The 20,828-nt window shown below is 49.4% G+C and overlaps 1 protein-coding gene across 1 annotated transcript in view; it reads left to right on the top strand.

Annotated features, from left to right (window-relative positions):
• The window catches only part of CLUAP1 (clusterin associated protein 1), a 122,631-nt gene that overhangs the window by 62,836 nt on the left and 38,967 nt on the right, over window positions 1–20,828 (top strand). The window contains exons 7-8 of the mRNA XM_060260822.1: window positions 972–1,105; window positions 4,542–4,683. Coding sequence (XP_060116805.1) covers window positions 972–1,105; window positions 4,542–4,683 — 276 coding nt within the window. The remainder of the gene's footprint in view (window positions 1–971; window positions 1,106–4,541; window positions 4,684–20,828) is intronic.

Raw genomic sequence — 20,828 nt, 5'->3', positions numbered from 1 at the left:
CTCCCTCCCCTCCCCTCCCCTCCCCTCCCCTCCCCTCCCCTTCCCTTCCGTGGTATTTCTTATGTGTGTATGTGTTTGTGTGCCTGGAAGTCATGGTGACTGCTGGTGACTAACCCCTTCTGGGGGCCTGGAGGATATTCAGAGAGGTGGCTGAATAAAGCCTGTCCCTGCCCTCCCAACTGCTGGTATTCCAAGAAGGTCTCCCATCCAAGTACTAACCAGTCGATTCTGCTTAGCTTTCAAGATCTGATGAGATTGGGCTTGCCTGGACTATCCAGGTTAGAACTGCATGGCCTTTTTCTGAAGATGTCAAATGAAAAAAAAGAAGAAACAATTCAAGAGCCACACAATATGTGTGAAAGTGCCACATGTGGCTCCTGAGCCACAGTTTGACCACCCCTGAGATAGACCAAGAGACATGGAGCCTGCCAATCTGGCTGGGAGGTTCTGGGTTTAGTGGGATGTAAAATGCTATTCTGATCCATTCCTATACATGCAGGAGGTGGTGGCAGCTACAAGCATAGCCAGCTTCAAGAGGGGATTGGATAAACATATGGAGCAGAGGTCCATCAGTGGCTATTAGCCTCAGCATATTAATGGAACTCTCTGTCTGGGGCAGTGATGCTCTTTATTCTTGGTGCTTGCGGGGGGGGGGGGCAACAGTGGGAGGGCTTCTAGTGTCCTGGCCCCACTGGTGGACCTCCTGATGCCACCTGGGTTTTTGGCCACTGTGTGACACAGAGTGTTGGACTGGATGGGCCATTGGCCTGATCTAACATGGCTTCTCTTATGTTCTTAATGGCAAAGACCTCTTGATAGAGGTCCCACTTTTTGCTCTGTGCAGCACATCCCCTCCAGATGAAAAACTCCCTTGGGAGAAGAACCCTTGCAACTGGGAATGGCCCAAATGAGGAAAACCCGTCTCTTGGCGATTCCAACACCTCACGGCTCATTGTCTGTTTTCTTCTCAGGAACAGGTCCAGAAAACCAAAGACTTGCTCAGCAATGTGGCTGCAGACGAAACCAGCTTGGAAGCCAAGATCGAAAAGAAGAAGGCGGAGCTGGAACGGAGCCAGAAGCGGCTGCAGACCCTCCAGAGCGTTCGGTAAGGGACCCGGTTCAGGCACAGGCCTCCCTCTCCCTGGAACACAGGGAGAATTTTGAGCTGGAGGAACTTTGTTGTCTGCAGAGCATTACGAGCACAGTTTATCTGCCACCTGCTAATTCACGCCTCTTTGTTACACCTGTGCAATTATCCCCTTTTCTCAGTTATTGGTCCTTCTCACTGCCACAGTGCTCGTTAGCTTGTTACTGAATAATTAAGTGTGGCTTTTCCAAACGAGTATTTAAAACCCTCCATTAAAAAAAAATGGGGCTCATTAAAAGAAGATGAAATCTACCAGGTCCGATGCTTTGTGTTTAAGGGAAATAGAAGCTTTATATTCAAGAGGTTGGTCTCTCAGATAGAGAGGCTTCTGCGTGATCTTGCCAAGCACATCCCAAGGGCATCCCCATCCCATCTCCGCATAATTCTGTTTCAAGGAGCCATGGTACTGTACCCAGCCTCATGAGCGTTGAAATAGCAGAAAGGATGTTAGATTCTTTGCTGCGTAGTTTCTTGGCCCTTCATATTTCCTTGCCTTCACTTTGTCAAACGCAGCTTGGCAGGGCTTTTTTTTTTGTGAAATATCAACACTCACACTCCGCATAGAAAAAATGTTCACTATAATCCACAGTTTGTTTCTTCCAAAAATTCTAAACAGTGATACAGACAAAAAACCCATCTATTGCACAACACAGCCTACTGTGCAGAAAAACCATAGCTATCGAATGCTGCAGGATAAGGATTGGCAGTGGCGTTCTAACAAGAGACTTTAGATGAGATTATCAATTGGAAAGCCAGAATATGAAAAATGGCACATCAACACCACTGAACCCATAAAAGCAAAAGACGGTCCCCTGAAGAAGGGTCTTCCCGAAATGAAATTGGACCAGTTCTTTTATGATTCATTGGATTTTAATAATGTATGATTTTTTCTGGACAGTAGGCGTGTTGTGCAATAGATGGTTTTTTTCTGTATCACTGTTTAGAATTTTGGGAAGAAATGAACTGTGGATTATAGTGAACATTTTTTCTATGCGGAGTGTGAGCATTGTTATTTCACAGTTCCCTTTGCCTCCGCAGTCCTTCTCTCCACTGAGGGCTTTTTTTTGTAGCAGGAACTCCCTTGCGTATTAGGCCACGCACCCCCTGATGTAGCCAATCCTTCAAGAGTTTACAGGGCTCTTATTCCAGGGCCTACTGTAAGCTCCAGGAGGATTGGCTACATTGGGGGGGGGGGGTGTGTGTGTGTGAGAGACCTAATATGCAAAGAAGAAGAAGAAGAAGATATTGGATTTATATCCCGCCCTCCACTCCGAAGAGTCTCAGAGCGGCTCACAATCTCCTTTACCTTCCTCCCCCACAACAGACACCCTGTGAGGTGGGTGGGGCTGGAGAGGGCTCTCACAGCAGCTGCCCTTTCAAGGACAACCTCTGCCAGAGCTATGGCTAACCCAAGGCCATTCCAGCAGGTGCAAGTGGAGGAGTGGGGAATCAAACCCGGTTCTCCCAGATAGGAGTCCGCGTACTCAACCACTACACCAAACCGGCTCTCCGGAGTTCCTGCTGCAAAAAAAAAAAGCCCTGCAGCTTGGTGTCCATCGGGGCTAGAAAAATGTATTTCAAAAGAAAAAAGAGTGATAGTTCTTAAGGCTCTCTCAGTCCACACAACGGCATCTTGGAATGCTACGCAGTTAGTAGGCTGACCAGCGATAGATTCAAGTGGGGAGCTGTTCATGAGCACATGAAAGCTTATCCCCAGAATTAAACTTTGTTGGTCTTAAAGGAGCTACTGGACTCAAACGTCGTTCTGCTGCTTCAGACTAACACAGCTACCCGTGAGGTTTCCCGGTCTCCTCTGGCTGCCAGTAGAGGATGAAGGGTAGGGCTGCCAAATCCAGGTTGAGAAACTCCTGGAGATTTGAGAGTCAGGGCCAGATTAAACCCTGTGGAGGCCCCTGGACAGTCAAAATCTCCAGGAAAGGAAAAGGAAAGTTCCCCTGTGCAAGCACCAGTCGTTTCCGACTCTGGGGTGACATTGCTTTCACAACGTTTTCACGGCAGACTTTTTACGGGGGGGAGGGGTTACCATTGGCTTCCCCAGTCATCTACACTTTCCCCCCAGCAAACTGGGTCCTCATTCTACCGACCTCGGAAGGATGGAAGGCTGAGTCAACCTTAAGCTGGCTACCTGAAAACCCAGCTTCCACCGGGGATCGTACTCAGCTCGTGAGCAGAGCTTAGGACTGCAGTACTGCAGCTTTAACATTCTGCGCCATGGGGCTCGGGGGCCCCCCTCACAAATTATCTCAGAGTTGGAGCAGGCATCCCGCTGCCTGTGGGCCCTGCTGCAGCCCCCTTCTCAAAAGCCCCTTTGACAAAGCTGCTGGGGAGAGGCAGAGAGAGGCAAACCTGGCGACGACGCCAGCAGCAGCCGCACCAGGCAAGTCGGGCAAAGAGCAGCTCAGTTGCTGGCTGCGCGTGCAGGATGGGAGGGCTGCAAGCAGGGGGGGAAATGGGGTGGGGGGGTGGGAAGCTGGCCCAGGGCCCCTAAAGGCGTGGGGGCTCATAGGCCAGTGCCTACTTGGCCTAATTGTTAATCCAGCCCTGTTGAGAGTGGAGCTTGGGGGGACAGGGACCTCAGTGGGGTGCAATACCATAGAGTCCACCCTACAAAATAGCCGTTTTCTCCAGGGGAAGCGATTGCTATAGTCTGGAGATGAGCTGGAATTCCTGGGGATCCCCAGGCCCCACCTGGAGGCTGGCACCCCTATGCCATCTGAATCTATGTGAAGAAGTGTGCCTGCACATGAAAGCTTACACCCAGAATTAAACTTTGTTGGTCTTAAAGCTGCCGCTGGACTCAAACTTTGTGCTAGGTTGAACAGTATTATTGTACCTGCCTCACAAAGGAGCTTTTTGTTTGGATGACTAAAGAACAAGCGGGGAGTTGGCAAAAGGAGTATTCTCACTGGACTGGCAAAATAGCATTTGTAATGATGCTTTCAAGCAGGGCTTTTTTTGGTAGCAGGAACTCCTTTGCATATTAGGCCACCCACCCCTGATGCAGCCAATCCTCCTGGAGCTTACAGTAGGCCCTGTACTAAGAGCCCTGTAAGCTCTTGGAGGATTGGCTACATCAGGGGTGGGTGGCTTAATATGCAAAGGAGTCCCTGCTACACAAAAAACCCTGCTTTCAAGCGTTCTAAGCATTTCCTCTTGCAGCCCTCATGACAGCCTCACAAAGGAGTTCATTGTTGTAGTCTGCACTTTGTAGATGATAGGGCCTAAATTGAAACCGAATGAGTGATTTACTTGAGACAACCTAGTAAGTCCATGTTAAGGGTGAGAATCGAACCCAGTTCCTGTCTTGTGCTCCTCCAAGTCTCCCACACCAGCTCTTTATGTTCCTTATCCTCATGTCTTCTCCCCCCTCCAGCCCAGCCTTTATGGACGAATATGAGAAGATTGAGGAGGAGCTGCAGAAACAGTACAGCTATTACCTGGAGAAGTTTCGGAATCTGGCCTACCTGGAGCAGCAGCTGGATGACCAGCACCGCATGGAACAGGAGAGATTTGAGGTGAGTGTGGTCTCTTCTCAAATGTTAACACCGATCCTGTTTGGTTTTTATTTCTCTGAAGTCGCCTCTTGTTCTCTCCAGCTTTAACTCATACAATACAAAGTTACAAAAACATCAGAGGGCTTCCTTCCTTCCTTCCTTCCTTCCTTCCTTCCTTCCTTCCTTCCTTCCTTCCTTCCTTCCTTCCTTCCTTCCTTCCTTCCTTCCTTCCTTCCTTCCTTCCTTCCTTCCTTCCTTCCTTCCTTCCTTATCATAAAAACCCAGGAAAATCAGACTGACTACTCTAGCATCCTATTTCCCACAGTGACATATCATCTTCTCCTCCCATACTATCCAGCCCACCAGTTAAGATTTGCCTCTCAAGCCCTTCTTTCTGAGCTGCCTCACCTTCAGAGATGAGATGTGCAGTGACTAGAGACAGGGCATTTCCTGTGGTAGCTCCTTGCCTCTGGGACACCTTCTCCCTCGAGGCTCGCCTGGTGCCTGCTTGCCTTTCTTCTCAGGTGCCAGGTCAAAATATATCTTTTTACTCAGACTTTATATTAGGGTTTTTAAAAATCTCACTAGCTTTTCAAATGGTCCGCTTCCGTTTTGTGAGGCGTTTTCATTATATTTGTATACAACAGCTTGTTTTTAGATTGTTGCATTTTGTTTTAATTGCAAGCCTGCTGGGAACCAGGTGCGCTCTCCAGGCACTGCCTTCTGCATTCCTTTCCTTTCCTTGCTCCCTGGTACCTCTCGAGTATTTACTGGCAAATGAAAACAGCAGGTAGAAATGGGAAGACTGATTTGCTGCGGTCGTAAGCACGAGTTTGGGAATGGCTCCACTTGTAATCCTGGTGCTTCGTCGCCTCTGTCTTTTGTTTTTGAAGAGGCGTTGGCGTGCACAGTGTTCCATCTATCACAACACCTGCTTCTCTGAACAGTCCAATGGGTCTTTGACAGATTTCGCTGGTCTTGCTTTTCCTTTTGTCTAAGATAACCAGTTTTTCAGAGCCATAACACAGAGCGACTGATGTCCCCTACTCATACACACACAAGGGTAGGGGTGACAAACATGCAGCCCTGGGGCCGAATCAGGCCCCCATAGGGGTCCTAAGAGGCCCTGGAGCAACTGGCTGTCATCAGCTTTCTTCTCTCTATATCTTGCTCCCTTCTTTATAACAGCTTGCTTTGCAAGGCTTGCTCAATTGCACAGGAGCTACAGAGCAAAACCTCTATTGTCTCCATTGGCTGAAGCTCCTCCCTCGGGGAGGAAGGCAGAGCTTGTTTTTCCAGGCTCTCTCAATTGCACAGCAGAGCTACTGAGCCAAATCTCTCTTTCTTCTATTGGCCGAGGATCCTTCCCCTCTGGGAGAAGGAAGGAAAAAGCCAAAGCTTCCTTTGATCAGTTCCCTGGAACCCATGGGAGAAAGACAAAGAAAGCACTTTTAAGACCAACGAGTGCTAAGCGTGTTTTAAGGTGGTTTTTTTTTTAAATGTTTGTCTGTATCCTTTATAAAGTTTACATCTCTGCTACCTAAACTTAAATAGGTACACACATGGCCTGGCCCGACAAGGTCTCATTTATATCAGATCCGGCCCTCATAACAAATGAGTTCGACACCTTCACAAGGGTTTTTTTAGCTGAGCAGCAGGTTAAAAGAACAGCAATTACCCGATGATTAGGTTGATCTGCTACTCTAAAAGATGTGGAGGACTGGCCCCTTTTCTGCGCGCTTGTCGGCAAATGAAAGTTTTTCAGGGTGAAATCTCGCCAGAGTCGAAAGATCAGCGTTGAATAACGTGTCTGCGGTACACTCGGTACGCGCAGCGATCTTGCGTCTCCATGCTGATGCTTTGCCGCTGATGACATCCATTAAGAGAGCATTTCTTAATTGAATAAAAAGGCAGAACAAAGGTTTTAGCATTTTAATTAAATGCGGCACTGAACGGCATGCCCACGACAGCCTCTTGAAACTGTTTTCCTTGCCCTGGAGGCCTGCAGTCACTGGCGGTGTTCCATAATGCAACACTGCGGCGCTCTGCACGTGGCTCAGGATCCTTAGATGGGTGGTGGAGCCCCACTTACGGGGCTGCAGTCCCTTACAGAGTCTAGGGCAGAGGTGTCAAGCTCATTTGTTATGAGGGCCGGAGCTGGCATAAATGAGACCTTGTTGGGCCAGGCTGTGTGTGTCATAAAATGTAATGATGTCAGGTAGCAGAGATACAAACTTTAAAAGGGACACAGACAAAACACAATTCAATTTTTAAAAAACAAAATTTAAAATAAAATATGCCTAAAAGATTAGCACGCTTACAATATTTTGTTTATTTAACAGTCTCTGATAACTGGCACCTCTTGCTCTGAGTTATTATTGCATCAAAATCTGGAGACAGTGTCTGTGTCAGACAGTGGAACTTCAAATCAACCAGACTCCATTCGATACAAAGTTAAGGCTTTATTTGATAGTCCATAGTTTCTGAGCGTGGAAAGATTGGAACTGATACAGTGTTGCATACGAGGAGTTACTTTAAGGAGTTGTACATCAAAGGTTTCTACGCAGAACTACATTCCTAAACATTACTGGTACAAGGTGCTATATTTCACGCAGTAACTTTCTCTTATCTCTTTGTGGTTCTTGGTCTCACAGGGATGGCCAAACTGCCATCCCCGGAGGCATCTTATCTTCAAAGGGAGGTTGCCTTTGTTAGTTCCAGGGAAAGGAATTCACACCATTGTTAGTAACAACTATACTCCTACTTTGATATGCAAGGTCTTTTCCCAGGGTTAGTAGCAGAGGTTAGAAAATGGAGACTGTTAAGCTAAGCATTTCATCACAGTAGTTTTCCAGTGTCTGACATACGGCCCCCCCTAAGCTCTTGCTCAGGGTTTGTCTGGGTGCAGTAGGTAAAATCTTTTGAGAAGAAGGGGGGCCCGAAGGTCAGATGACTTGACCCATTCATCACAGCTTGGGGGGAAATATTTCCAGCGTACTAGGTAATATAACACCCCCCTATTTATTTTAGAGTCCAGCACCTCCTGCACCTCATGGTGACTCTGACCCTTCACTTGAATAGGTGTGGGCTCTTGAGGGCGGGGGTGCCATGACTTAATTCCAGGATCTTTGCGAAGAAGGCTGCAATGGAAAACAGGGTGAATTTTACTAAACATTTAGGCAGTTCCAATTGTACAGTCACTTTATTTATCACCCGCTTTATCTTGAACAGCCCCAGATATTTGTATGCTAATTTTCGGCAAGTCTGTGGTAAAGGCAGGTTTTTAGTAGACAGAAATACACTCTCCCCCACTTTGAAGTCCCATTCTGGGGAGTGCTTTTTATCAAAATGGGCTTTATAGTCTTTTTTGGCCACTTCCAAATTTTGAATGGCGGCCCAGCTCTTCTTTATGTCTTCCCACCATTGTTGGCAGGAGGTAGGTGGCACTGCTCCCTCGGGACTGGGCAACAATGGGAAGGGTTTACCTTCATAGCCATTCACTATCTGAAATGGCGACGCTTTCATGGAGTTATGCAAGCTGTTATTGTATCCATACTCTGCAAACAGGAGTAGCTCCACCCAGTTTGATTGCTGATAGTTGACGTAACACCTTAGATACTGCTTGAGAAGGGCGTTCATGCGTTCCGTCTGTCCGTCCATCTGCGGGTGGTAGGCGGAACTCAGCCCTTGCTCTATGCCTGCTAGCTTACAAAACTCCCGCCAGAAGTTGGCAACGAACTCTCCCTTGACGATCCCGTCTGATCTGCCTTCTCCCTCTTTTTCAGTTTCCTCCTTTAGTTTGTTGCCCCCCCCCCCATGGTTCCGCTTGCCCCGTTTTCTTCCCGGAGCGAGTAGTCACTTCCCCCCCCCCCCGGCAACCGCCAGCGGGGGAATAATAAGAGTCTATGACTTCTTCCCTCTGGCTCTCGTGCTGTGGCAGCCGTGATAGGGCGTCCGCCAAGAAATTCTTTGAGCCGGGGATGTGTTGGAGGGTAAAGTTGAATTTGGCAAAGAACCCTGCCCACCGAATTTGATTGGCGGTTAGTTTCCGCCGGTCAGTGAGCGCCTCCAAGTTTTTATGGTCAGTCCAGATTTCAAACGGCACCCTCGCCCCCTCCAACCAGGACCGCCAGGTCTTTAGGGCGAACGTTACTGCGAACGCCTCTTTGTCCCAGACCGACCAGTTGCATTGCTTGTGCGAGAATTTTCGAGAGATATAAGCACACGGTTTTAACCTCCCCTCGTCATCTTTCTGCATCAATATTGCTCCAACGGCTACATCGGAAGCGTCGCACTGGACCACGAAAGGCTTTAGCTCGTCTGGATGGGCGAGCACCGGTTCACTGGTGAACAGCCTTTTTAGTTCATCAAACGCCCCTTGGCATTTGGGCAACCAGGGCAGTCGAGCTCCGGGTTTTTTAGCTTCCGGTCCCTTCCCCTTGCTCTTAAGTAAGTCTGTCAGGGGCAGCATGACTTGGGCGAACCCCTGAATGAACCCCCTATAAAAATTTGCGAATCCGAGAAATGCTTGTAGCTGTCTATGTGTTCTCGGGGGTTCCCAGTCTAACACCGCTTGTATTTTGGCCGGGTCCATTGCTAATCCCTTCCTGGACACGCAGAACCCCAGATAGTCCAGTTCCGTCTGGTGGAATTCACATTTAGACAGCTTCGCATACAGTTTGTTCTGATATAGGGTAGAGAGTACCTTCCTGACCAGTTGCACGTGGGATGGTAGATCTTTTGAATAGATAATGATGTCATCCAGGTACACCACCACCCCCTTGTATAGGTATTCCCTAAGCACTTCATTGATAAAGTTCATGAATACCCCGGGGGCCCCTTGCAGTCCAAATGGCATCACCAAGTACTCGAATTGCCCCATGGGCGTGTTGAATTCCGTTTTCTATTCGTCCTCCTCTTTGATTCTCACTCTGAAGTAGGCATCCCTCAGGTCTAGTTTTGTGAAAATGGACCCCTCTGACACTGTGCTTAGTAAGTCTTTGATCAAAGGGATGGGGTAGGCGTTGGACATGGAGATCTCATTTATCCCGCGAAAATTGGTGCAAAGCCTAAGACTCCTGTCTTTCTTTTTTCTGAAGAGGACCGGGGCGGCATGCGGGGCTGTGGCGGGTCTAATAAACCCCCATTTCAAGTTTTTGTTGATAAACTTCCTCAATTCTGCTTTTTCTGCCCACCCCATTGAGTACAGTTTTGCTTTTGGGAGCTCTTGCTCTGGGATAAATTTGATTGCACAATCAGTGTCGCGGTGGGGTGGTAGTTCATTCGCTTCCTCCTCGCTAAACACCCTGCGCAAGTCTCGATACTCCTTTGGTATCGATCGGACCTCTTCCACCGACACAGACATCCTTTCATTCTTAGGAGGTGGCGTTGGCCCCCATTTTTCCAACCAATGATGATGGGTGCACCGTTGGTCAGTGAAGTCTATCGTTTGCTCCCCCCACTGTATGTCTGGCTGGTGCCGGGAGAGCCAGCCCACCCCCAGCACCACATCGAAGGAGGATGAAGGAGCAATGACGAAGACTTCCACCTCCCAATGTTCCTCTTTTCCCACCGGTAGCCCCTGGGTTCCTTCCATACATGGTTCTCCCCTCATGGCCGACGCACCCATTTGCTCGAATTGGATCGGGTGGGGAAGGGGAGTCCTGGACAACCCCAGAGCGTCCAGTCTTGGGGTTATGATCTCACGGTTGCACCCCGAGTCGATCAAAGCCCGGGCATGCATAAACCGCTTAAGTTTTGGGTTCTGCAAAGTCAAGGGTACAAATAGTAGGGCCCCGGTTATTCTCACCTGTAATGGTGCCGTTAAATCCACGACCTGCTGTCTGGCATCTTTCAGTGCAGGTCGCTCCCGTTTCCCGCCGGCTCTGGTTCCCACGCCTCCTCGCCCGAGTCGTTGATAATTATAGTATCCTCGTCAAGCACCAGCGATGTGGCGGTGCTGCCCCGACTGGGCTCTTTGGTTTTCCCCGATGTCTTCTTCGGTCCCACCGCCGTTGGTTTCGGGTTAAGGGGGGGGGCTCGAGGCTTCTCTGGGCAATTAGCTGCTAAGTGCCCCGGGTTGCCGCAACGGAAGCACTTCCGGCCTGTCGATGGCTTGGGGGACCCCCTTGAGCCGGCACTTTCTTTGGTTCGGCCTTGGCCCCTGGCCGAGCCTCTCGTCCCCCCTTACCCCTTGCTGCTGCTGGCGTTGCAGGGCGATGTGCCTCATGTTGGTATCGACCTCTCCCGCTAATTGCATCCACCCCACCAGCGTGGTTGGGCGGGCTTGATGGAAGGCCCGATCCAGCAGGCTCGCATTGAGGCCCCGCTGGTAGGCTTCGATCCTCATCCTCTCGTTCCAACCCCGCACCTTGGCACAGTGGGCCCTGAAGTCTGCCATGTATTCCCTCACCGATCGCGATCCCTGCTGTATGTCTCGTAGAGCGGTTAGGGCTCTCATTTCTTGGAGGGGGTCCTCGTACTGGCTTGTAGGAACCCCTCCACACTGGTCAGTTCGGGGGCCCGGCTCTCGTACAGGCTCACGTACCACCGTCGAGCTGCTCCTTTCAGCTTCGAACCGAGGTAGTCCACCCAGCTGGGTACGTCAGGGAATGTGTTTCCCCAATAAGGCATGTAGCTGTTGCCTTGGATAGTGAAGTACTCCACTTCTTCGGGATCGCCATTGAACGTGATGTCCAACCCCCGGCCTCTGCCTCCATCCCAGGGCCCTGGGACCAGCGGTCTTGGGGCGGGGGGTCCGACTGGCCATGCTGGGGGCGCTGCTGGGACCAGTGGCGCTACTGGCGCTGGGGGTACCGCCGGCCCCGCTGGCACTGGGGGAGCCGGCGGCCCCACAGGGGGCACCGGCAGCGCTGGTGGTTCCGCTGGCTCGCCTAGCGGCGGTGCTGGTGGGTCAGGTTGCGGGGCTGGCAGGTTGGGCGCAAGTTGCGGTTGGGCTCGCATCTGATCTAGTTGCCGCTGCACCTCTCTGGCGATGTGCACCGTGTTATCCTGGATCTCGTTCTGGAGGTCTCTCGCCCAACCTCGCATCTCGTTCCTCAGCTGTTCAAGGATTTCTTCCCCTCTCGGGGCTCTGCCATCCTCTCGATTAGAGTCGCCTCCCCGACCTCGCTCCTCCTCGGCCTCTTCCCTTCTTGGGACGCCGTCCCCACCTTAGTCCGGTCTAGCGAGTATGTTCTTGTAGCGGCCTGCAGCCTCATCCATGAGGGTGGTTGAGGTGCGAGGTTTCCACCTTTGCGGGGTGATAAGAAGTGTCTGGAAGTGCAGCGGGGACCCTCCCGTACGCCAAGCAGCGGTGACGTGGGAGGGGGTCTTCATCTCCTCCACGGGTTCGGTAGGTTCTCCGTTGTCCGGAAATTTTGCAGTCATCTGGCTTAAAAAGTTGCCGGTTTGGATAAACCTTTCCTTGGATCAGTTCCAAAATGTCAGACAGTGGAACTTCAAATCAACCAGACTCCATTCGATACAAAGTTAAGGCTTTATTTGATAGTCCATAGTTTCTGAGCGTGGAAAGATTGGAACTGATACAGTGTTGCATACGAGGCGTTACTTTAAGGAGTTGTACATCAAAGGTTTCTACGCAAAACTGCATTCCTAAACATTACTGGTACAAGGTGCTATGTTTCACACAGTAACTTTCTCTTATCTCTTTGTGGTTCGTGGTCTCACAGGGATGGCCAAACTGCCATCCCCGGAGGCATCTTATCTTCAAAGGGAGGTTGCCTTTGTTAGTTCCAGGGAAAGGAATTCACACCATTGTAAGTAACAACTATACTCCTACTTTGATATGCAAGGTCTTTCCCCAGGGTTAGTAGCAGAGGTTAGAAAATGGAGTCTGTTAAGCTAAGCATTTCATCACAGTAGTTTTCCAGTGTCTGACAGTCTGTGCTGTAGCAATCTCGAGTATGCTGTTCAGGTGTTGTTCAGGTGCGTATCTGTAAGTTGCAAACCAACTTTTGATTTATTGACATTTCTTATAGAAATCTCATGGTGAATACTTTGAGCCTAAGAACCAAAGGAAAACATGAAATGGCTGGGCATTGTGAGCTTTTGTACATGAGCTGCTTCATGTGCTGGTCAGCCAGTGTAGAAAATAGAGGTTTTGCTCGGCAGCTCCTGTGCAATTGAGCAAACCTGGCAAAGCAAGCTGTAACGCAGAACATATGAACATATGAAGCTGCCTTATGCTGAATCAGACCCTTGGTCCATCAAAGTCAGTATTGTCTTCTCAGACTGGCAGCGGCTCTCCAGGGTCTCAAGCTGAGGTTTTTCACACCTATTTGCCTGGACCCTTTTTTGGAGATGCCAGGGATTGAACCTGGGACCTTCTGCTTCCCAAGCAGATGCTCTACCACTGAGCCACCGTCCCTCCCCTAAGAAGAAAGCAGATGACAGTGAGTTGCTCGTGGGCCTGATAAGAACCCTCTGGGGGCCTGATCCGGCCTTCAGGCTGCACGTTTGACACCCCTGGTCTAGTTTTTTTTTTGTCAAAGTGCTTTCAGAAGAACTTGCTCCCGTGCGTAGAGGTGACCCCCCCCCAGCAGCCTGACTTTGCATGCACTCTCAGAAGAGCAGCATGACGGTGGGATGAGGGAAGAGTTGGTGGTGGAGAGTCTGCCTCCCTCTTCCTGTCACGTGACTCTGATGTCACAAAGCCTCTTGTCATGTGCTTAAAGCTCAGTGGGTCTCTTGCAGCCATCCTAGTGGCTAAAGATTAGGTCCCAGGCCTGGAAAGGTTGAAGACTCAGTGGTTAAGAGCGACAGACTCTAATCTGGAGAACTGGGTTTGATTCTTCACTCCTCCACTTGCAGCTGCTGGGTGGCCTTGGGTCAGTCCCAGTTCTCTCAGAGCTGTTATCTCAAGAGCAGTTCTCTTAGAGCTCTCTCATACCCACTTGCCTCACAGGGTGCCTGTTGTGAGGAGAGGAAGGGAAGGGGGTTGCTAGCTATTTTGAGACCCTGAGTGAAGGGCAGGGGTGGCCAAACTTGCTTAACATAGGAGCTACATAGAATAAATGTCAGGTGTTTGAGAGTCGTAAGACACGAACAACAGATGTTTGAAAGCTGCAAAACAGGAAGGAAGGAAGGAAGGAAGGAAGGAAGGAAGGAAGGAAGGAAGGAAGGAAGGAAGGAAGGAAGGAAGGAAGGAAGGAAGGAAAAGAAAATAGATGGGGGATTGAGAGAGAGGTGGAAAGAAAGCAATTTTAAATGCATTCTCCAAGTTGCTGTTTTGGCTTGGAGAAGTGATTTAAAAAAACAAATGCTTTCTCCATGCTGGTTGACAGGGTGGTGGGGGCTTCAGGAGCCACACAACATGTGTGAAAGAGCCACGTGTGACTCCTGAGCCACAGTTTGGTCACCCCTGGCGAAGGGTATAAATCCAACTCTTCTTCTTCATGGCATGCATCGTGTCTTCTTCCCATCCCTTGCTCCTTTCTCACCCCTTCCACATTAGCCCGCCTCCCTCATTTTAACACACTGAGACACATAACAGCCAGACTATGAATATACTGGCAGTAGTTTCCCCTGCTCCCCTGAGATCACTAATGGAACAGCTCAAGAGTCTGATATTCCAAGAAAGTTTCCTGGCTTGTTAAGATAGAGAGAACGGGAGTTCGGGTTTCCATGGTGCTCAATTGATCCCGAAACGATTGCCTCTCCTAACGTTGTCCTTCTAGTGGGGATAATTCATTCCAATTAAGCCGTAGTCCACAAACGGTTCCTAGATAATGTTACCTTGGGATACACTGTCATGCAAAGCTTGCAGGTTCCTGAGTGACCAGCCTTTGAGCAGCTGCGGCACAATTTTGCTGTTCTGAAGGGCTGGAATTCCTCCACTGCTCCTTGTCATGGGACCTTAACCAATCACTCCAGCATTGGAGTACCAGCTGGCCGGCGGGGATGCAGCCTTCAGCGATGTGGCTTTCCCTGATCAATTTTGCTCCTACCAGATGTCTAGAATTCTAGGGTAAAAGCAGCCTTTTAGAGGCCTTGTCGAGCCAGCTGTTCTTGCAGGGGTGCCGGTGCCTGAGAAGGAGGGAGTGTGAAGTAGATTAAAAAGGGGGGAGGGAGGGAGCAGCCTTTCTTTACACTTTCTGTAAGTGTGAATGCATTTTGCTTTCTTCTGAATTCCCGGTGGGGTTGGTTGGGGCAGGAGGGAGCGAACTGTGTTAGCAGCCTTAGCTGGCACTTTGAAAGGGATTCATATGTGGGGATTCTGGCCAGCATATAGACTCCTGGGTGGCCTGAGGTAACCAGGCAACTCCTTCTTGAGGCCAGGCCTCTAAACGGTTGCTTTCGGAGGCCAAGAGAGATCCTGCAAGGACCAGAGGCTGGGAAGCTTTCAACTTTAACAAGCTCGCCTTGTTTGAATCTCTGGAGGAGGCCCCAGTCCTAAGAACAGAAGAGAAGTCATGTTGGATTAGGCCAATGGCTTGTCCAGGCCAACACTTTGTGTCACAAGGTGGCTGAAACCCAGGGTCTATCAGAAGGGCCACAAGTGGCTCTTTAACACGTACGGTGTAGCTCTTGAAACCCCCACCCCAACGGCCTGCTTGGAGAAGGCATTTGTCTCTTTAAATCACTTCTCCAAGCCAAGCTAGCCAGCAGCTTGAATAATGCTTTTAAAGTTAAAGTTGCTTTGTTTCCACCTCTCCCTCACTCCACCATCTATTTCCCTTCCCTTTCCTTGTGGCTCTCATACATCTGACATTCATGTTTTGCAACTCAAACATCTGACATTTATTCTGTGTGGCTCTTACATTAAGCAAGTTTGTCCACCCCTAGTTTAGAGTCATGTCTAAGAGAAGGAGCCTCAAATCCATTGGAATTTTGCAACTGCTGAGAACTCGCTAGCTGCCAGTGGACCTCCATCCTCACATCTCCTTCTGCAACAAGAGCACAGCAATACAGACCTATGTTCTTGATGTAAAGATCACACTAATGTACGTGAAGTGCTTTGAACGCTTCCTGAAGATATTCCATTGTGGGGGTTTTGTGAATATTCAAGTGTGGCAAAAGGGAGACAGTACTGAAAACCGAACCGTGTCTGTGGCAAGTCAGCTCCGGGAAAGATCAAACATATTTCAGATCAGACATCACAATAACTTCTCCCCTACCTGTTACCTTTGCTGTGCAAGATCACAGTTCTGAAATCCTGGGCCTGTGAAGATCTCTTTGTAACAAAGATGCCGCAGCTGTTCCAGTCATTTCCCATTAGCAATCAGCGCAGTTAGCGAAACTGTGTCAGACAAAGGAAGCCGATCCTAGGATCCCCACGGAATCCTCCAATGGAGTCGTATGAATGCCACCCATTCAAGCCGGTGGACCCAAGCAAACGAGGACAATGAGGAACGCAATACGCCGAGAGAATAGCAAATGAGCTTTGATTGAATCATTACAATTCATTCGTTCCCAGGGTCTGGAGAGAGAAGGAAGCAGATAGCGAAGAAGCCTGCTGAGACAACATCTTGTTCCAACAGGCACCCGCTGGATTTAATTGGAGAGGTCCCCGATCAATTGTATTGTTTTGCAAAGAGTTTGCCATTGAAAAGGACACTAATTCACCGAGCGCTACTTTGTTTGCATGCTCTGATCCCCGGCCGGCCTCTTTTCTTTGAACTCAAGTCTCACTCTAGCGTAGGCTCTTTTTCTGATTGCCTTTCTCTGCAGCCCCAACTTTGCCATCTGTTTCCTTCTCCTCTGACTTAACCCACCAGCCACAAGGTTCTCAACTTATTAAAGAACGCACCTCTGACCTAGCAAGAAGAGTCAGTTGCTCTGGCACAGGTTGGAGGGACATCTGGCACCGTCCTTGGGCTCGGTGCTGATTCTGAAGCCAGCATGGCAAGATGTTCATTCAGGACTGATGTCTTTGGCTCTGGCACCATTATGGCAGCAGTGGGCAGTTGGAAAGGGAAGTCCTTGTGGGTGAGATTGCAGGTGAGTAGCCGGGGCTGGAGCTGAGTGCTGAGCCATGGTAGGTCCTATGATTGGTAGGACCAGGAATTAGCAAGGGCCCGAGGGAGAGCTGAGATAGAATAAAAGTCAGGCGCAGACTTGCAGATGAACAGAAAGGGTTGCAAGCAACTGGTGGTCCCGCTTGTCCTGGGTGAAGTTTTGTGAAAGAGGCTCTGCTACTAAGGTTTGGGGGAGTCCTTCAATCTCTGATTACCCCTTTGCCTTAGCTGTAGCTGTCTTATTTCCTTGTGTGTTATGTGCCATTCTTTTTTGGCATATGGCAGCCCTATGAATTAACAGCCTCCTGGACATTCTAGCAATAACAGCCTTGCTCCTTGATGGAGTCAGCCCATCTCATGTTGGGTGTCAGGTTCTGTGTAGTTCTCATCCACTCAGCCTTTTCGGTTTATATCAAATAAGGAGTTTATTGAAGAGATACATGTTCACAGCAAGACATTTTTTGTTAGAACTGGCCTCATAGGATAGGGTCAGATACTTATACACTAGACATGGCAGTTAATGACGTAAGCAATCTGAGGCAAGAAAAAGCAGCAGGAAAGCATTTGAAATGCATGTGCCCAGTTCCCTTCCCACAGTAGTTAAGTGTCTTTTCTTTGGAAATGACACTTGAAACTGTTCTTTCCAGCAGTTCTGATAAGGCACCTGTCTCTCAAGGTCAAAGAGAAAAGTGAGGCCATGGCTGTCTCGGGAATCTGCTGTACGCTCCATTCCATTCTAAGTTTACATGTATTAAATGATGAGCAAAGCCAGGCAAAGCAAAATCATAACTGATCAGCAAAATGCATTATGAAAGGCAAAATCTTGTTACTTATGTCCAGATCAACTTTGGAGATTAGCTGACGTAAAAAAACCTTTCTTGGCATCGGATTGTCTTCTTTTCTTGCTGCCTTCAGCATTTCCTTTTGTCGATTCCCATGAGTCTTGTCTTCTCTCAGCGTGACCAAAGTACCCCAGCCTCGGTTCACTCGTTTTAGCTACTAGAGAGAATTTCTGGCTCTGTTCTAATCTAGAGCTCACTTATTTGTCTATTCCATGGTCCACCATGTCCATAAAATTCTTCTCCAGTGCCGCATTATCTCTGTACAACTGCTTAAAGCCCGTTCCACACCAAAGATTGAAGAAACCATCCCGTACGCGCCATTGGTCGGACCAGGAATTGGCAAAGGACAGAGGCAGAAGCTGTGTGGGACTCCGCAACTTCAAAACGGGCATCAGACTTCTTTGAGGTCAGCCTAGTAGGACGCTAAGCCTTGGAGAAGACGGAACTGAAGTTATAATTGTTTGATGGAAGGCTGGAGGTGTCCCAGTCTTGAAATGCTATTCTCCTTTGCAGAGGTTTTCAGGTGCAGGAATATTGCTCTGGGATTGATGCTAGCTGAAGATATTTGAAACCAGATGTTACCGGTCACCGGTTCAGCTCAGCTGTTGTTACACTTTTGAAGTCTGGAATGGCAGGAGAGGTCTTCTGGAACACAGCTGTATTTTGGACTAATTTGGACTGTTTCCTTTGGCAGAGCAGCTTTTGCAAGTATTGCGATACTGGATTGTTGCATTCTTGTACAGTAGAGGATTGTTTGTGGGGCTGTTTAGTATGTACTTAATATTGTGAATGATTTCAGAGGCTTATATTGTGACATTGAGAGCCAGTTTGGTGTAGTGGTTAAGTGCGCGGACTCTTATCTGGGAGCTGGGTTCAATTCCTCACTCCTCCACTTGCAGCTGCTGGAATGGGTCAGCCGTAGCTCTCAAAGGAGTTATCCTTGAAAGGGCAACTTCTGTGAGAGCTCTCTCAGCCCCACCCACCGCACAGGGTGTCTGTTATGGGGGAAGGAGATATAGGAGATTGTAAGCCGCTCTGAGACTCTGATTCAGAGAGAAGGGCAGGGTATAAATCTGCGGTCTTCTTCTTTGAAGATAATACAGAAGAAGATGATATTGGATTTATATCCTGCCCTCCACTAAGAATTTCAGAGTCTCAGAGTGACTCACCATCTCCTTTATCTTCCTCCCCCACAACAGACACCCTGTGAGGTGGGTGGGACAGAGAGGGCTCTCACAGCAGCTGCCCTTTCAAGGACAACCTCTGCCAGAGCAATGGCTGACCCAAGGCCGTTCCAGCAGGTGCAAGTGGAGGAGTGGGGAATCAAACCCGGCTCTCCCAGATAAGAGTCCACACACTTAACCACTACAGCAAACTGGCTCTCTGAATATTACTGTAATATGAATATTACTGACTGAGATACTGGTTGGATTTACTGGAATTCTTGTCATCTTGGGGCTTTTCTTTTTGTTTTTGTGCAAGTATACTCCAGGTCTCCTTCGTGTTGGTATGTTCTTTGAGGTCAGGTCTGCATCCCATCGTTCACCCTGAACGGCAGCAGCAACACCAGAGAGCAAAGGAAAGCTTTCCCGTTGCATCTCCTTGGCGTCGCTTGATCTAACCGCAGCCGCTTTTGCACATGTTCAACCCAGACCGGATGCAGTGCAAACACAAAGCTCTCTTGTCCCTCAGCCCAGGACTGCATTTCTGTTAAGCCTGAATTCGTTTTGAGAGATGAGCCAGGCCTGTGTTCCCTGCCAGCTTTTTAATTTGTTGCGAATTGCCTTCAGGATCGCTAGATCGAGAGCCTTTTGAAAAAAGAAAGGCCTGCTTTTGGAGCTTTATCGTTGTAGGAGGCAAAGCTGGGAATTGGCTGTGTCTGCTAAAGCAGGGGTCCCCAACCCCTGGGCTGTGGACCCGTTCCGGTCCGTGGCCTGTTAGCAACCGGGCTGCAGAGCGAGGCAGAGGAACTGCACTGCCCCTTTCACCTGCCTGGGACCCAGGCGGACAAAAGAGGCAGCATGGCCTCGCTCCGAAGTGGCCTCCCCTTGTAGGAGCAGCCTCGCTCTGCAGCACTACCTCCTTCATCTGCCCGGGTACCGGGTGGGCAGAAGGGGCAGTGCAGCAGTGACCTTTGCCTACCCATAATTTAAAGACCCAATGGGGGGGGGTATGGGGGGGCAGGGAGAAGACAACCCAGAATGGCAAAAACCCCATACACCGGTCCATGGAAAAATTGTCTTCCACGAAACCGGTCCCTGGTGCCAAAAAGGTTGGGGGCCACTGTGCTAAAGCCTTGAAAGCCATCGGAGTTTGGTGGTGATGGTTTCAGCCTTCAGTGCCATAGAAGAGCTTCCTGCTGCTCTCTCACGGCTGTTGTTTTTGGGGCCCCAGCCCCTGATTCCTGTTCTAATATCTGTGTGCAACTCTCCAGTGTCTACTTTGTTGTTCTCCTCAGGTTTCCAGGGGAGCACCCAGCATGCGCTCGAACACTAGGGCGCCCCCCCATTCTATTTGTGATCCTCTTAAGGGTGCCCCTCGCAACTTGAGGGAGGTCCGGTAGCAGCCAAAGAGGCTGCAAAATCTGCATTCTGAACCCATGACCACGTCCAGTATTTTTCCAAGCACTTTACAGTAGTTTGATCTCCCTTTGGTTTAGCTGGAGAAGTGGAGAGCTATTCGTCAAGCAGAGCAGGGGTGGAAAGTATTGACAAGTCACAGCCGACTTACAGGAACCCTGTAGGATTTTCGGGGCAAGAGAGGAACAGAGATGGTTTGCCATTGCCTACCCGTGCACAGGAACTCTGGACTTTTTTTTCGTGGCCTCCCATCCAGGGACTAACCAGGGCCAACCATACTTAGGTTCTGACAAGAGCAGGTCAGCCTGAGCTGTCCAGGTCAGAATCAAGCAGAGATAAACTCATTTGTTATGAGGGCCGGATCTGGCATAAATGAGAGCTTGTCAGGCTGGGCCATGTGTGTACCTATTTAAGATTAGTTAGCAGAGATGTAAACTTTATAAAGGACACAGACAAGAAGATGATATTGGATTTATATCCCGCCCTCCACTCCGAAGAGTCTCAGAGCGGCTCACAATCTCCTTTACCTTCCTCCCCCACAATAGACACCCCGTGAGGTGGGTGGGGCTGGAGAGGACTCTCACAGCAGCTGCCCTTTCAGGGACAACCTCTGCCAGAGCTATGGCTGACCCAAGGCCATTCCAGCAAGTGTAAGTGTAGGAGTGGGAAATCAAACCTGGTTCTCCCAGATAAGAGTCCGCACACTTAACCACTGCACCAAACTGGTTGTAAAGATTTTAAGAATGCTTAAAACATGCTCAAAACAT

This window comes from Heteronotia binoei, chromosome 20 (genome assembly GCF_032191835.1).
Source record: "Heteronotia binoei isolate CCM8104 ecotype False Entrance Well chromosome 20, APGP_CSIRO_Hbin_v1, whole genome shotgun sequence".
In the NCBI taxonomy this organism is placed as follows: Eukaryota; Metazoa; Chordata; class Lepidosauria; order Squamata; family Gekkonidae; genus Heteronotia; species Heteronotia binoei.
The sequence above is the reverse complement of the archived record's forward strand: the minus strand, read 5'-3'. Positions and strand labels throughout refer to the sequence as shown.